Source organism: Anomalospiza imberbis, unplaced genomic scaffold, assembly GCF_031753505.1.
Source record: "Anomalospiza imberbis isolate Cuckoo-Finch-1a 21T00152 unplaced genomic scaffold, ASM3175350v1 scaffold_422, whole genome shotgun sequence".
NCBI lineage: Eukaryota > Metazoa > Chordata > Aves > Passeriformes > Viduidae > Anomalospiza > Anomalospiza imberbis.
Window position 1 is genome coordinate 14,629 of NW_027100031.1, and position 14,512 is coordinate 29,140.

The following is a 14,512-nucleotide window of genomic DNA, read 5'->3' on the forward strand; positions in this document are numbered from 1 at the left end:
TTTGGGATTTTAGTGTTGTTTTTTTTTTTTGTTTTTTTTTTGGGGATTTGTGGGTTTTTTGGGAATTCGGGTTGTTGTTTTTTTTTTTTCCTTTGGGAGTTCTTTTTCGGGAATTTTGGGGCTTTTGGGATTTCGGGGCTTCCGTGGATTTGGGGTTCGAGGCTTTTTAGCACCTGAGGTTTTTGGGATTTTCCTCTGGAATTTGGGCATTTTTTTGGGAACGCTTCGGGTTCCTCCTGGAAGCTGGAGGTTTTGGGACTTGCGGTTTTCTGGGGAATGTTGCTTTTTTGGGAATTTCGGTTTTGCTGGGCGGTTTTTTTTTTCCGGGATTTTCCCGGAATTTGCCGGGGTTGGTTGGGATTTGAGGTTTTCTTCAATTTCATTCCTTTTTGGAGATTTGACGGGTTTTTTTCCGGGGTCGGAATTTGGGGTTTGTCTTGGAATTTTGGGTTTTTTTGAGATTTGGATTTTTCTCCATTTTGCATTTTTTTGGGATCCGGAACTTTCGGGGATTTGGATTTCTTTGGGATTTTGGGGGGGGGTTTTTTGGGGAATTTTTTTTTCTTTGGGATTTTGGGGGAGGTTTTTTTGGGGAATTTTTTTTTTTTTTTTTTTTTTTTCCTTTTGTGTTTTGACTTTTTTGGGAAGAAGAAAAACCTGGAATGTTCCAGGGAGAGATTCCCAGTCCCTGGATTCCAAAGGAATCCAGGAAATTCCCGAGCTGGGAGGGTCCCAGCGGATCCAGGGAAATCTCGGAGCCTTTTCCAGAGGGAGATTCCCGGGAAACTCCACCCGAGCCATTCCCAAATTCCCAAAAGAATTCCCGACACTCCCGGAGCCGCGGTGCGGATGTCGACGTTTATTGGGAATTCCCGAGCGCGGAGATGGAACTTGGGGGGGGAAAACGGGATTTTCGGGGAAAAACCCCTGAAGTTTGGGAAAAAATGCCTGAATTTTGGGAAAAAAACCCTGGAATTTTAGGGAAAAAAACGCGGAATTTTGGGAAAAAACCTGGGATATGGGGGGAAAACCTCAGTGTGTGGGAAATAACCCGGAATTTTGGGGAAAACCCCACATTTTGGGAAGAGACCCCCAGATTTGTGGGGAAAAAACCCAGAATTTTGAGAAATTATCCAGAGGTTTAGGAAAAACCCTGGGATTTTGGGAAAAAAAAACCCGGGAATTTCGGGGAAAAACATCAGAATTTCGGGAAAAAAATAAACCCAGATTTTTTTGGGGGAAAAATCCCCAAATTGCCAGTTTTCTGTCGTTCCAACTCCACCTGGAGCAGCCTGAGGATGGATTTTTTTTCCCAAAAAATCTGGGTTTTCCCCCCCCAAAAAAAAAATCCCATTCCAAGGGACCTGGAGCCTGGCAGGCTGCCGGGAATTCTCCACCCCGGATCTTCCCTTTGGGATTTTCTTCTGGGATTTCCCCTCTGGAATTTTCCACTTGGAATTTCGCACCCGGGGCTTTCCATTTGGGATTTTCCCCTCCGGAATATTTCCCATTTATGATTCTCCTCTGGGATTTCCCACTTGGGATTTTCCGTCCCGAATTTCCCATTTGGGGGGTTTTCCATTCCGGATTTTTCCCTCTGGGATTTTCCCATCCAGGAGTTTCCATTTGCGATTTCCCATCTGGGGTTTTCCATCCCGGATTTCCCATTTGGAATTTCCCATTTGGAATTTCCCATTTATGCTGCTCCCCTGGGATTTTCCATTTGGGATTTCCCATTTGGGATTTTCCAACCCAAATTTCCCTTTTGGGGTTTTCCATCCGGAATTTTTCCCTCTGGGATTTTCCCGTGCAGGAGTTTCCATTTGCGATTTCCCATTTGGGGTTTTCCATCCTGGATTTCCCATTTGGAATTTCCCATTTATGCTGCTCCCCTGGGATTTTCCATTTGGGATTTCCCATCTGGGATTTCCCATCTGGGGTTTCCCATTTGGGATTTTCTATCCAGAATTTTCCATTTGGGATTTTCCGTCCCTAATTTCCCATTCGCCGTTTCCCATTTTTATGACTCATCCTTCGGGATTTTCCCATTTGGAATTTTATTTGGGGATTTCCTATTTGAGATTTTTCCCATCCGGTATCTTCCATCTGGAATTTTCCACTTTGGGTTTTCCATCCCGGCTTCTCCATGAGGGGTCTCCCATCCGGGATTTTCCATCCGGGAATTTCCATCCGCAATTTTCCTTCAGGGATTTTCCATCCGGATTTTTCCTTTTGGGGCTTTTCCTACTTGGGATTTTCCATCCAGTCTCTTCCATCTGGAATTTTCCATCCGGGAATTTCCATCCGGTGTTTTCCATTTGCAATTTCCCATTTGGGATTTCCACAGCCGGGATTCCTCATCCGGGATTTTCCCATCCAGGATTTTCCCTCTCCCAACCCCACCCCCTCAGTTTCTCGCCTCCTTCCCGCCTCTTCAATTCCTGGATTTCCCGAGGAATTCCCGTTATCCCAAAAAAAAAAAAAAAAATCCCCCCCCAACAAAAAAAAAACCCCGGAGAATCCCAGGAAAACCGGGGACGATCCCAAAAAGCAAATCGACGATGCCGAGGGATTTTTTTGGGGAATTCCGGAATTCCGACGGGAGGCTCAGTAGACGCAGAGATCCGGGAATTTCATCTCGTACACCGGGATGGAGTGGGGCTGGGGCTGGGATTGGGATTGGGGCTGGGATTGGGATTGGGACGGGCCCAGCACGGCCGGGACGGCGCCGGACGGACTCGGAGGCGGCCTGGGAAAAATCCGGGATCAGCCGGAAAAACGGGGAAAGAGCAGGGAGAGGGGGGGTGGGGTGGGGAAAAGCGGGAATTCGGGCGGGAAATCGGGATTTGGGATGGGAAAAGTGGGAAATTGGGGTGGGAAAAGTGGGGATTTGGGGTGGGAAAAGCGGAAATTTGGGGTGGGAAAAGTGGGAAATTGGGGTGGGAAAAGTGGGGATTTGGGGCGGGAAATTGGGATTTGGGAAAGGGACATTGGGATTTGGGGTGGGAAAAGTGGGAAATTGGGGTGGGAAAAGTGGGAATTTGGGGTGGGAAATCGGGATTTGGGAAAGGGACATTGGGATTTGGGATGGGAAAAGTGGGAAATTGGGGTGGGAAAAGTGGGAAATTGGGGAGGGAAAAATGGGATGGGAGAAGAAGTGGGATTTGGGATGCGAAAACAGGGATATGGGAACAGGAAATTGGGATTTGGGAAATGGGGATTTGGGATGGGAAAATGGGATTTGGGAACAAGAAATTGAGATGGGAAAAGGGGATTTGGGGTGGAAAATTGGGATTTGGGAACGGGAAATTTGGAAGGAAAAGGGGATTTGGGGTGGGAAAATGGGAATTTGGGACAGGAAAGGGGATTTAGAAATGAGAAATTGGGATTTGGGAAAAGGGGATTTGGGATTTGGGAAATGGGATTTGGGGTGGGAAAAGTGGATTTGGGTGGGAAAAATTGGAAATTGGGGTGGGAAAAGGGGATTTAGAAACAGGAAATGGGGATTTTGGAAAGAGGATTTGGGATGGGAATAAATGGGAATTTGGAATGGGAAATTGGGATTTGGGAAGAGGAAATTGGGATTTGGGATGGGAAAGGGATTTCGGGATGGGAAAGGGAATTTGGGATGGGAAATTGCGATTTGGGATGGGAAATGTGGGAATTCGGGGTAGGAAAATGGGAATTTGAGATGGGGAAAAGGGGATTTGGGAAGAGGAAATTGGGATGGGGAATTGGGAAGGAAAACGGGATTTGGGGTGGGAAAAATGGGAATTTGGGATGGGGAAAAGGAGATTTAGAAATGAGAAATTGGGATTTGGGAAAAGGGGATTTGAGGTGGGAATAACGGGATTATAACGGGATTTGGGAAATTGGGATTTGGGAAAAGGGGGGTTGGGAACAGGAAAAGTGGAATTTGGGAAATGGGATTTGGGATGGGAAAAGTGGGAAGGGAAATGGGATTTGGGATGGGAAAAGAGGAGGGAAACGGGGATTTGGGAACAGGAAAATTGGGAAGGAAAAGGATATTTTAGCCGGGACAAATTCCCATTCCCAAATCCCAGCCCCAAACCCAAATTCCCATCCCCAGTCCCAAATCCTGACCCCATTCCCGAATCCCATCCCCAATCCCAAATTCCAAATCCCCATTCCCACATTCCTCTCCCCGAATTCCCAGATTCCCGATTCCCATCCCTGATCCCAAATTCCCGGATTCCCATTCCCAATCCCAAATCCTGTCTCACTCCCAAATTCCCGTTCCAATTCCCGATTTCCCATTCCCGATTCCTGGCTCATTCCCAAATTCCCGTCCCCAATCCCGAATTCCCGATCCTGAATTCCCAAATTCCCATTCCCGATCCCAAATCCCGTCTCGTTCCCGAATTCCCGTTCCTATTCCCAAATTCCAAATGCCCATTCCCGCATTCCTGTCCCCGATCCCACATTCCCAGTAACAAATTCCCGACCCCAAATTCCCAACCCCGAATTCCCAAATTCCCGATCCCAAATTCCCATTTCCGAATTCCCGATTCCAGATTCCCAATCCCTCATTCCCACATTCCCTCATTCCCAATCTCAAAACCCCAAATTCCCAATCCCAAATTCCTGATCCTTATTTTCTCATTCCCAGTCACAAATCCCAGATCCCAAATTCCCAAATCCCCTCATTCCTGAATTCCTGATCCCAAATCCCAAATTCCCGGTCCTAAATTCCAAATTCCCAAATCCCCAATCCCAAATCTGCGATCTCGAATTCCCCAATCCCAAATTCCCGAATTCCCTCATTCCCAAATCCCTGAATTCCCCAATTCCCCGATCCCGAATTTCCCGAATTCCCCGATCCCGAATTCCCAGATTCCCCAATTCCTCGATCCCGAATACCGGATTTCCCCGATCCCGAATTTCCCGAATTCCCCGATCCTGAATCCCCGAATTCCCCAATCCCAAATTCCCAAATTCCGAATTCCCCAATCCCAAATCCCCGAATCCCCGAATTCTCTGATCCCGAATTCCCTAATTCCCAGAATTCCCCGAATGCCCAGATCCCGAATTCCCGAATTTCCCGTTCCCGAATTCCTCGAATTCCCGAATTCCCTGATCCCGGAATCCCCGAATCCCCGATCCCGAATTCCCCGATCCCCAAATTCCCCAATCCCGAATTACCCGAATTCCCCGTTCCCGAATTCCCGAATCCCCGAATTCTCCGATCCCGAATTCCCGAATTCCCAGAATTCCCCGAATGCCCAGATCCCGAATTCCCGAATTTCCCGTTCCCGAATTCATCGAATTCCCGAATTCCCTGATCCCAGAATCCCTGAATCCCCGAACCCGAATTCCCGAATCCCCAAATTCTCCGCTCCCAAATTCCCCGCTCCTGAATTCCCCGATCCCGAATTCCCCGATTCCCCAATTCCCCGATTCCCCAATTCCTCGATCCCGAATACCGGATTTCCCCGATCCCGAATTTCCCGAATTTCCTGAATTCCCCGAATGCCCAGATCCCGAATTCCCGAATTTCCTGAATTCCCCGAATGCCCAGATCCCGAATTCCCGAATTTCCCATTTCCGAATTCCCCGAATTCCCGAATTCCCTGATCCCGGAATCCCCAAATTCCCGAATCCCCAAATTCTTCACTCCCAAATTCCCCGATCCTGAATTCCCCAATTCCTGAATTCCCCGATGCCGAATTCCCCGAATTTCCCAATCCCCCGAATCCCCGAATTCTCCGCTCCCAAATTCCCCCTTCCCGAATTCCCGAATCCCCGAATTCCCCGATCCCGAATTCCCAAATCCCTGAATCACTGAATTCCCAAATCCCTAATTCCCCGATCCTGAATCCTCGAATTCCCCAATCCCAAATTCCCAAATCCCTGAATTCCCCGATCCCGAATTCCCCATTCCCGAATTCCCGAATCCCCGATCCCGAATTCCCAAATCCCTGAATCCCTGAATTCCCAAATCCCAAATTCCCCGATCTCGAATCCCCGAATTCTCCATTCCTGAATTCCCCGATCCCAAATCCCTGAATTCCCCGAATTCCCCGATCCCGAATTCCCGAATTCCCCGTTCCCAAATTCCCCGAATTCCCCGACTTCCCCATTCCTGAATTCCCCGAATTCCCTCATCCCAAATTCCCCGATCCCAAATTCCCCGAATTCCCAAATTCCCCGAATTCCCAAATTCCCCGAATTCCCGAACTCCCCGATCCCGAATCCCTGAATTCCCCGATCCCGAATTTCCCGAATTCCCCAATCTCGAATCCCCGAATTCCCGAAATTCCCCGATCCCGAATTCCCAAATCCCTGAATTCCGAATTCCCTGATCCTGAATTCCCTGATCCCGAATTTCCCGAATTCCCCAATCCTGAATCTCCGAATTCCCCGATCCCGAATTCCCCGAATTCCTCGATTCCGAATCCCCGAATTCCCGAAATTCCCCGATCCCGAATTCCCAAATCCCTGAATTCCGAATTCCCCGATCCTGAATTCCCTGATCCCGAATTTCCCGAATTCCCCAATCCTGAATCTCCGAATTCCCCGATCCCGAATTCCCCGTTCCCAAATTCCCCGAATTCCCCGATCCCGAATCCCCGAATTCCCAAATTCCCCGAATACCCCGATCCCGAATTCCCGAATTTCCCGTTTCCGAATTCCCCGAATTCCCGAATCCCGGAATCCCCGATCCCGAATTCCCGAATCCCCAAATTCTCCTCTCCCAAATTCCCCGATCCTGAATTCCCCAATCCCCGAATTTCCCAATCCTGAATTCCCCGAATTCCTCGATCCCAAATTCCCCGATCCCAAATTCCCCAATCCCGAATCCCCGAATTCCCCGATTCCGAATCCCCGAATTTCCAAATTCCCTGATCGCAAATTCCCCGAATTCCCCGATCACGAATTCCCGAATTCCCAAATCCCTGAATCCCTGAATTCCCAAATTTCCCGAATTCCCCGATCTTGAATCCCCGACTTCCCCAATCCCAAATTTCCAAATCCCTGAACTCCCCGATCCCGAATTCCCCATTCCCGAATTCCCGAATCCCTGATTCCGAATTCCCAAATCCCTGAATCCCTGAATTCCCAAATCCCGAATTCCCCGGTCCCGAATCCCTGAATTCTCCATTCCCGAATTCCCCGATCCTGAATCCCCGAATTCCCCGATCCCAAATTCCCTGAATTCCCTGATCCCGAGTCCCCGAATTCCCTGATCCCAAATTCCCTGAATTTCCGAATTCCCCGATCTCAAATTCCCCGAATTCCCTGATCCCGAATTCCCCGGAATTCCCGAATTCCCCGATCCCGAATCCCAGAATTCTCCATTCCCAAATTCCCTGAATTCCACGATCCCCAATTCCCCGAATTCCCGAATCCCGAATTCCCCGTTCTCAAATTCCCCGAATTCCCAAATTCCCCGATCCCGAATCCCCGAATTCCCTGATCCCGAATCCCCGAATTCCCCAATCCCGAATTCCCAAATGCCTGAATCCCTGTATTCCCAAATCCCGAATTCCCCGATTTCGAATCCCCGAATTCTCCATTCCCGAATTCCCCGATCCCGAATTCCTGAATTCCCCGAATTCCCCGATCCCAAATTCCCCGAATTCCCGAATTCCCCGATCCCCGAATTCCCCGTTCCCAAATTCCCCGAATTCCCCGATCCCAAATTTCCCGAATTCCCAAATCCCTGAATTCCCCAATCCCGAATCCCCGAATTCCCCGATCCCGAATTCCCGAATCCCTGAATTCCCGAATTCCCCGATCCCAAATTCCCCGATCCCGAATTCCCGGTTCCCAAATTCCCCGAATTCCCCGAACCCAAATTTCCCGAATTCCCCGATCCCAAATTCCCCGAATTCCCCGATCTCGAATCCCTGAATTCCTCATCCCAAATTCCCCGATCCCAAATTCCCCGAATTCCCAAATTCCCCGAATTCCTGAATTCCCTGATCCCGAATCCCCGAATTCCCCGTTTCCAAATTCCCCGAATTCCCGAATCCCGAATTCCCCGTTCTCAAATTCCCCGAATTCCCCAAATTCCCCGATCCCGAATCCCCGAATTCCCCGATCCCGAATCCCCGAATTCCCCAATCCCGAATCCAAATCCCTGAATTCCGAATTCCCCGATCCCGAATTCCCGAATTCCCCGATCCTGAATTCCTGAATTTCCCGTTTCCAAATTCCCCGAATTCCCGAATCCCGGAATCCCCGATCCCGAATTCCCGAATCCCCAAATTCTCCGCTCCCAAATTCCCCGATCCTGAATTCCCCAATCCCCGAATTCCCCAATCCTGAATTCCCCAAATTCCCAGAATTCCTCAATCCCGAATTCCCTGATCCTGAATTCCCCGATCCTGAATTCCCCGATCCCGAATTCCCCGTTCCCGAATTCCCGAATTCCCCGATCCCGAATTCCCAAATCCCCGAATTCCTCGATCCCGAATTCCCCAATCCTGAATCCCCGAATTCCCCGATCCCGAATTCCCAAATTCCCCGAATTCCCCGACTTCCCCGTTCCTGAATTCCCCGAATTCCCCGATCCCGAATCCCCGAATTCCCTCATCCCAAATTCCCCGATCCCAAATTCCCCGAATTCCCAAATTCCCCGATCCCAAATTCCCCGAATTCCCGAATTCCCCGATCCCGAATCCCCGAATTCCCCGATCCTGAATCCCTGACTTCCCCGATCCCCAATCCCGGAATCCCCGATCCCGAATTCCCCGGAATTCCCGAATTCCCCGATCCAAATTCCCTGAATTTCCGAATTCCCCGATCCCAAATTCCCCGAATTCCCCGATCCCGAATTCCCCGGAATTCCCCGAATTCCCTGATCCGAATTCCAGAATTCTCCATTCCCGAATTCCCTGAATTCCCCGATCCCGGATTCCCCAATTCCCCGAATTCCCGAATCTCGAATTCTCCGTTCTCGAATTCCCCGAATTCCCAGAATTCCCGAATTTCCCGATCCCGAATCCCAGAATTCCCCGATCCCGAATTCCCCGATCCCGAATCCCCGAATTCCCCGAATTCCCGAATTCCCCGATCCCAAATTCCCAAATCCCTGAATTCCCACATCCCGAATTCCCCGATCCCGAATCCCCGAATTCCCCGACTTCCCTGATTCTGAATCCGTGACTTCCCCGATCCCCAATCCCGGAATCCCCGATCCCGAATTCCCCGGAATTCCCGAATTCCCCGATCCCAAATTCCCTCAATTTCCGAATTCCCCGATCCAAATTCCCCGAATTCCCCGATCTCGAATCCCTGAATTCCCTCATCCCAAATTCCCCGATCCCAAATTCCCCGAATTCCCAAATTCCCTGATCCCAAATTCCCCGAATTCCCGAATTCCCCGATCCCGAATCCCCGAATTCCCCGATGCCGAATCCCCGAATTCCCCGATCCCAAATTCCCCGAATTCCCGAATTCCCCGATCCCGAATCCCCGAATTCCCCGATCCCGAATCCCGGAATCCCTGATCCCGAATCCTGGAATCCCTGATCCTGAATTCCCGAATTCCCTGTTCCCAAATTCCCCGAATTCCCCGATCCCGAATTCCCCGATCCCAAATTCCCTGAATTCCCGAATTCCCCGATCCCGAATTCCCGAATTTCCCGAATCCCCCGGAATCCCCGAATTCCCGAATTCCCCGATCCCGAATCCCCGAATTTCCCGAATTTCCCGAATTCCCCGGAATCCCCGAATTCCCAAATTTCCCGGAATCCCCGAATTCCCGAATTCCCCGGTCCCGAATCCCCGAATTTCCCGAATTCCCCGGAATCCCCGAATTCCCCGGATCCCCGAATTCCCTGAATCCCCGGAGTTCCGTGATCCCCGCTCCTGAATCCCAGAATTCTTCATTCCCAAATTCCCTGAATTCCCCGATCCCGGATTCCCCAATTCCCCGAATTCCCGAATTCCCAAATTTCTGGAATCCCCGGAATCCCCGAATTCCCGAATTCCCGAATTCCCGAATTCCCCGATCCCGAATCCCCGAATTCCCGAATTTCCCGGAATTCCCGAATTCCCGAATTCCCCGAATTCCCGAATTCCCGAGTCCCCGGCGTTCCGTGCTCCCCGCTCCCGATGGCCGTGTCTGCGGGCTCTGACCGGACGCTGATCTGCAGGACCTGGTTCAGTTTGCTCTGCAGCAGCGACGCCTGCCGACGGCAATTAACGGGGGCTAATTAACTAATTAATCACCTCATTCACCCATTACACAACGGGCATTCGTTCATTGACTAACGGGGATGCACTCATTAATTAACAGAAATGAGTGAATTAATTAACAGGAGTGAACGGATTAATTAACGGGAGCGCTCTGCAGCAGCGACGCCTGCCGACGGCAATTAACGGGGGCTAATTAACTAATTAATCACCTCATTCACCCATTACACAACGGGCATTCGTTCATTGACTAACGGGGATGCACTCATTAATTAACAGAAATGAGTGAATTAATTAACAGGAGTGAACGGATTAATTAACGGGAGCGCTCTGCAGCAGCGACGCCTGCCGACGGCAATTAACGGGGCTAATTAACTAATTAATGAACCGCCTCGCCCACCCATTGATGGGTTAATGAACGGGAGTGAAGGGATTAATTAACGGGAGTGAAGGCATTAATTAACGGGAGTGAATGGATTAATTAACGGGAGCGCTCTGCAGCAGCGACGCCTGCCGACGGCAATTAACGGGGCTAATTAACTAATTAATCACCTCATTCATTCATTAACCACGGGCATTCGTTCATTGACTAACGGGGATGCACTCATTAATTAACAGAAATGACTGAATTAATTAACGGGAGTGAACGGATTAATTAACGGGAGCGCTCTGCAGCAGCGACGCCTGCCGACGGCAATTAACGGGGCTCATTAACTAATTAATCACCTCATTCATTCATTAACCACGGGCATTCGTTCATTGACTAACGGGGATGCACTCATTAATTAACAGAAATGACTGAATTAATTAACGGGAGTGAACGGATTAATTAACGGGAGCGCTCTGCAGCAGCGACGCCTGCCGACGGCAATTAACGGGGCTCATTAACTAATTAATCACCTCATTCATTCATTAACCACGGGCATTCGTTCATTGACTAACGGGGATGCACTCATTAATTAACAGAAATGAGTGAATTAATTAACGGGAGTGAACGGATTAATTAACGGGAGCGCTCTGCAGCAGCGACGCCTGCCGACGGCAATTAACGGGGCTAATTAACTAATTAATGAATCGCCTCGCCCACCCATTGATGGGTTAATGAACGGGAGTGAAGGGATTAATTAACGGGGATTCATTCATTAATTAACAGGAGTGAACGGATTAATCAACGGGAGCGCTCTGCAGCAGCGGACGCCTGAGAACAGCAATTAACGGGGGATAATTAATTAATTAATCAACTCATTCATTCATTAACCACGGGCATTCGTTCATTGACTAACGGGGATGCATTCATTAATTAACTGGGATTCATTCGTTAATTAACGGGAGTGAACGGATTAATCAACGGGAGCGCTCTGCAGCAGCGACGCCTGCCGACGGCAATTAACGGGGGCTAATTAATTAATCACCTCATTCACCCATTACACAACGGGCATTCGTTCATTGCCTAACGGGGATTCATTCATTAATTAACTGGAATTAATTAATAATTAACGGGAGTGAACGGATTAATTAATGGGAGCCGTCTGCAGCAGCGGCGCCTGAGAACAGCAATTAACGGGGCTAATTAATTAATTAACTCATTATCATTCATTAACCACGGGCATTCGTTCATTGACTAACGGGGATGCACTCATTAATTAACAGAAATGACTGAATTAATTAACGGGAGTGAACGGATTAATTAACGGGAGCGCTCTGCAGCAGCGACGCCTGCCGACGGCAATTAACGGGGCTCATTAACTAATTAATCACCTCATTCATTCATCAACCACGGGCATTCGTTCATTGACTAACGGGGATGCACTCATTAATTAACAGAAATGAGTGAATTAATTAACGGGAGTGAACGGATTAATTAACGGGAGCGCTCTGCAGCAGCGACGCCTGAGAACAGCAATTAACGGGGCTAATTAACTAATTAATCACCTCATTCATTCATCAACCACGGGCATTCGTTCATTGACTAACGGGGATGCACTCATTAATTAACAGAAATGACTGAATTAATTAACGGGAGTGAACGGATTAATTAACGGGAGCGCTCTGCAGCAGCGACGCCTGCCGACGGCAATTAACGGGGCTAATTAACTAATTAATGAATCGCCTCGCCCACCCATTGATGGGTTAATTAACCGGAGTGAAGGGATTAATTAACAGGAGTGAAGGGATTAATTAATGGGGATTCATTGATTAATTAACGGGAGTGAATGGATTAATTAACGGGGATTCATTCATTAATTAACGGGAGTGAATGGATTAATTAACGGGGATTCATTCATTAATTAACGGGAGTGAACGGATTAATTAACGGGGATTCATTCATTAATTAACGGGAGTGAATGGATTAATTAACGGGAGCGCTCTGCAGCAGCGACGCCTGCCGACGGCAATTAACGGGGCTAATTAACTAATTAATGAATCGCCTCAACCACCCATTGATGGGTTAATGAACGGGAGTGAAGGGATTAATTAACGGGAGTGAAGGGATTAATTAACGGGGATTCATTCATTAATTAACAGGAGTGAATGGATTAATTAACGGGGATTCATTCATTAATTAACGGGAGTGAAGGGATTAATTAACGGGAGTGAATGGATTAATTAACGGGGATTCATTCATTAATTAACAGGAGTGAATGGATTAATTAACGGGAGCGCTCTGCAGCAGCGACGCCTGCCGACGGCAATTAACGGGGCTAATTAACTAATTAATGAACCGCCTCGCCCACCCATTGATGGGTTAATGAACGGGAGTGAAGGGATTAATTAACGGGGATTCATTCATTAATTAACGGGAGTGAATGGATTAATTAACAGGAATGAATGGATTAATTAACAGGGATTCATTCATTAATTAACCGGGATTCATTCATTAATTAACAGGAGTGAATGGATTAATTAACGGGAGTGAATGGATTAATTAATGGGGATTCATTCATTAATTAACGGGAGTGAATGGATTAATTAACGGGGATTCATTCATTAATTAACAGGAGTGAATGGATTAATTAACGGGAGCGCTCTGCAGCAGCGACGCCTGCCGACGGCAATTAACGGGGCTAATTAACTAATTAATGAATCGCCTCGTCCACCCATTGATGGGTTAATTAACGGGAGTGAAGGGATTAATTAACGGGGTTTAATGGATTAATTAACGGGGATTCATTCATTAATTAACGGGAGTGAACGGATTAATTAACGGGAGTGAAGGGATTAATTAACGGGGATTCATTCATTAATTAACGGGAGCGAAGGGATTAATTAACGGGGATTCAATCATTAATTAACGGGAGTGAATGGATTAATTAACGGGAGTGAAGGCATTAATTAACGGGGATTCATTCATTAATTAACGGGAGTGAATGGATTAATTAACAGGAATGAATGGATTAATTAACAGGGATTCATTCATTAATTAACCGGGATTCATTCATTAATTAACAGGAGTGAATGGATTAATTAACGGGAGTGAATGGATTAATTAATGGGGATTCATTCATTAATTAACGGGAGTGAATGGATTAATTAACGGGGATTCATTCATTAATTAAAAGGAGTGAATGGATTAATTAACGGGAGTGAATGGATTAATTAATGGGGATTCATTCATTAATTAACGGGAGTGAATGGATTAATTAACGGGGATTCATTCATTAATTAACGGGAGTGAATGGATTAATTAACGGGAGCGCTCTGCAGCAGCGACGCCTGCCGACGGCAATTAACGGGGCTAATTAACTAATTAATGAATCGCCTCGTCCACCCATTGATGGGTTAATTAACGGGAGTGAAGGGATTAATTAACGGGAGTGAATGGATTAATTAACGGGGATTCATTCATTAATTAACGGGAGTGAATGGATTAATTAACGGGGATTCATTCATTAATTAACGGGAGTGAATGGATTAATTAACGGGAGTGAATGGATTAATTAACGGGGATTCATTCATTAATTAACGGGAGTGAATGGATTAATTAACGGGAGCGCTCTGCAGCAGCGACGCCTGCCGACGGCAATTAACGGGGCTAATTAACTAATTAATGAATCGCCTCGCCCACCCACTGATGGGTTAATGAACGGGAGTGAAGGGATTAATTAACGGGGATTCATTCGTTAATTAACGGGAGTGAAGGGATTAATTAACGGGAGCGCTCTGCAGCAGCGACGCCTGCCGACGGCAATTAACGGGGCTAATTAACTAATTAATGAATCGCCTCGTCCACCCATTGATGGGTTAATTAACGGAGTGAAGGGATTAATTACCATCGCTTAATGGATTAATTAACGGGGATTCATTCATTAATTAACGGAAATGAACGGATTAATTAACGGGAGCGCTC

At 47.7% G+C, this 14,512-nt stretch overlaps 1 protein-coding gene across 1 annotated transcript in view; it reads right to left on the reverse strand.

The window, feature by feature from the left end:
* Positions 1–2,600: 2,600 nt before the first annotated feature.
* The window catches only part of LOC137466700 (maestro heat-like repeat-containing protein family member 1), a 57,428-nt gene continuing 45,516 nt past the window's right edge, over positions 2,601–14,512 (reverse strand). The window contains exons 10-11 of the mRNA XM_068178384.1: positions 10,108–10,157; positions 2,601–2,749 (exon numbers count right to left, since the gene is read on the reverse strand). Of these exons, the coding sequence (XP_068034485.1) occupies positions 2,608–2,749; positions 10,108–10,157 (192 nt within the window). The 3' untranslated portion in view covers positions 2,601–2,607. The remainder of the gene's footprint in view (positions 2,750–10,107; positions 10,158–14,512) is intronic.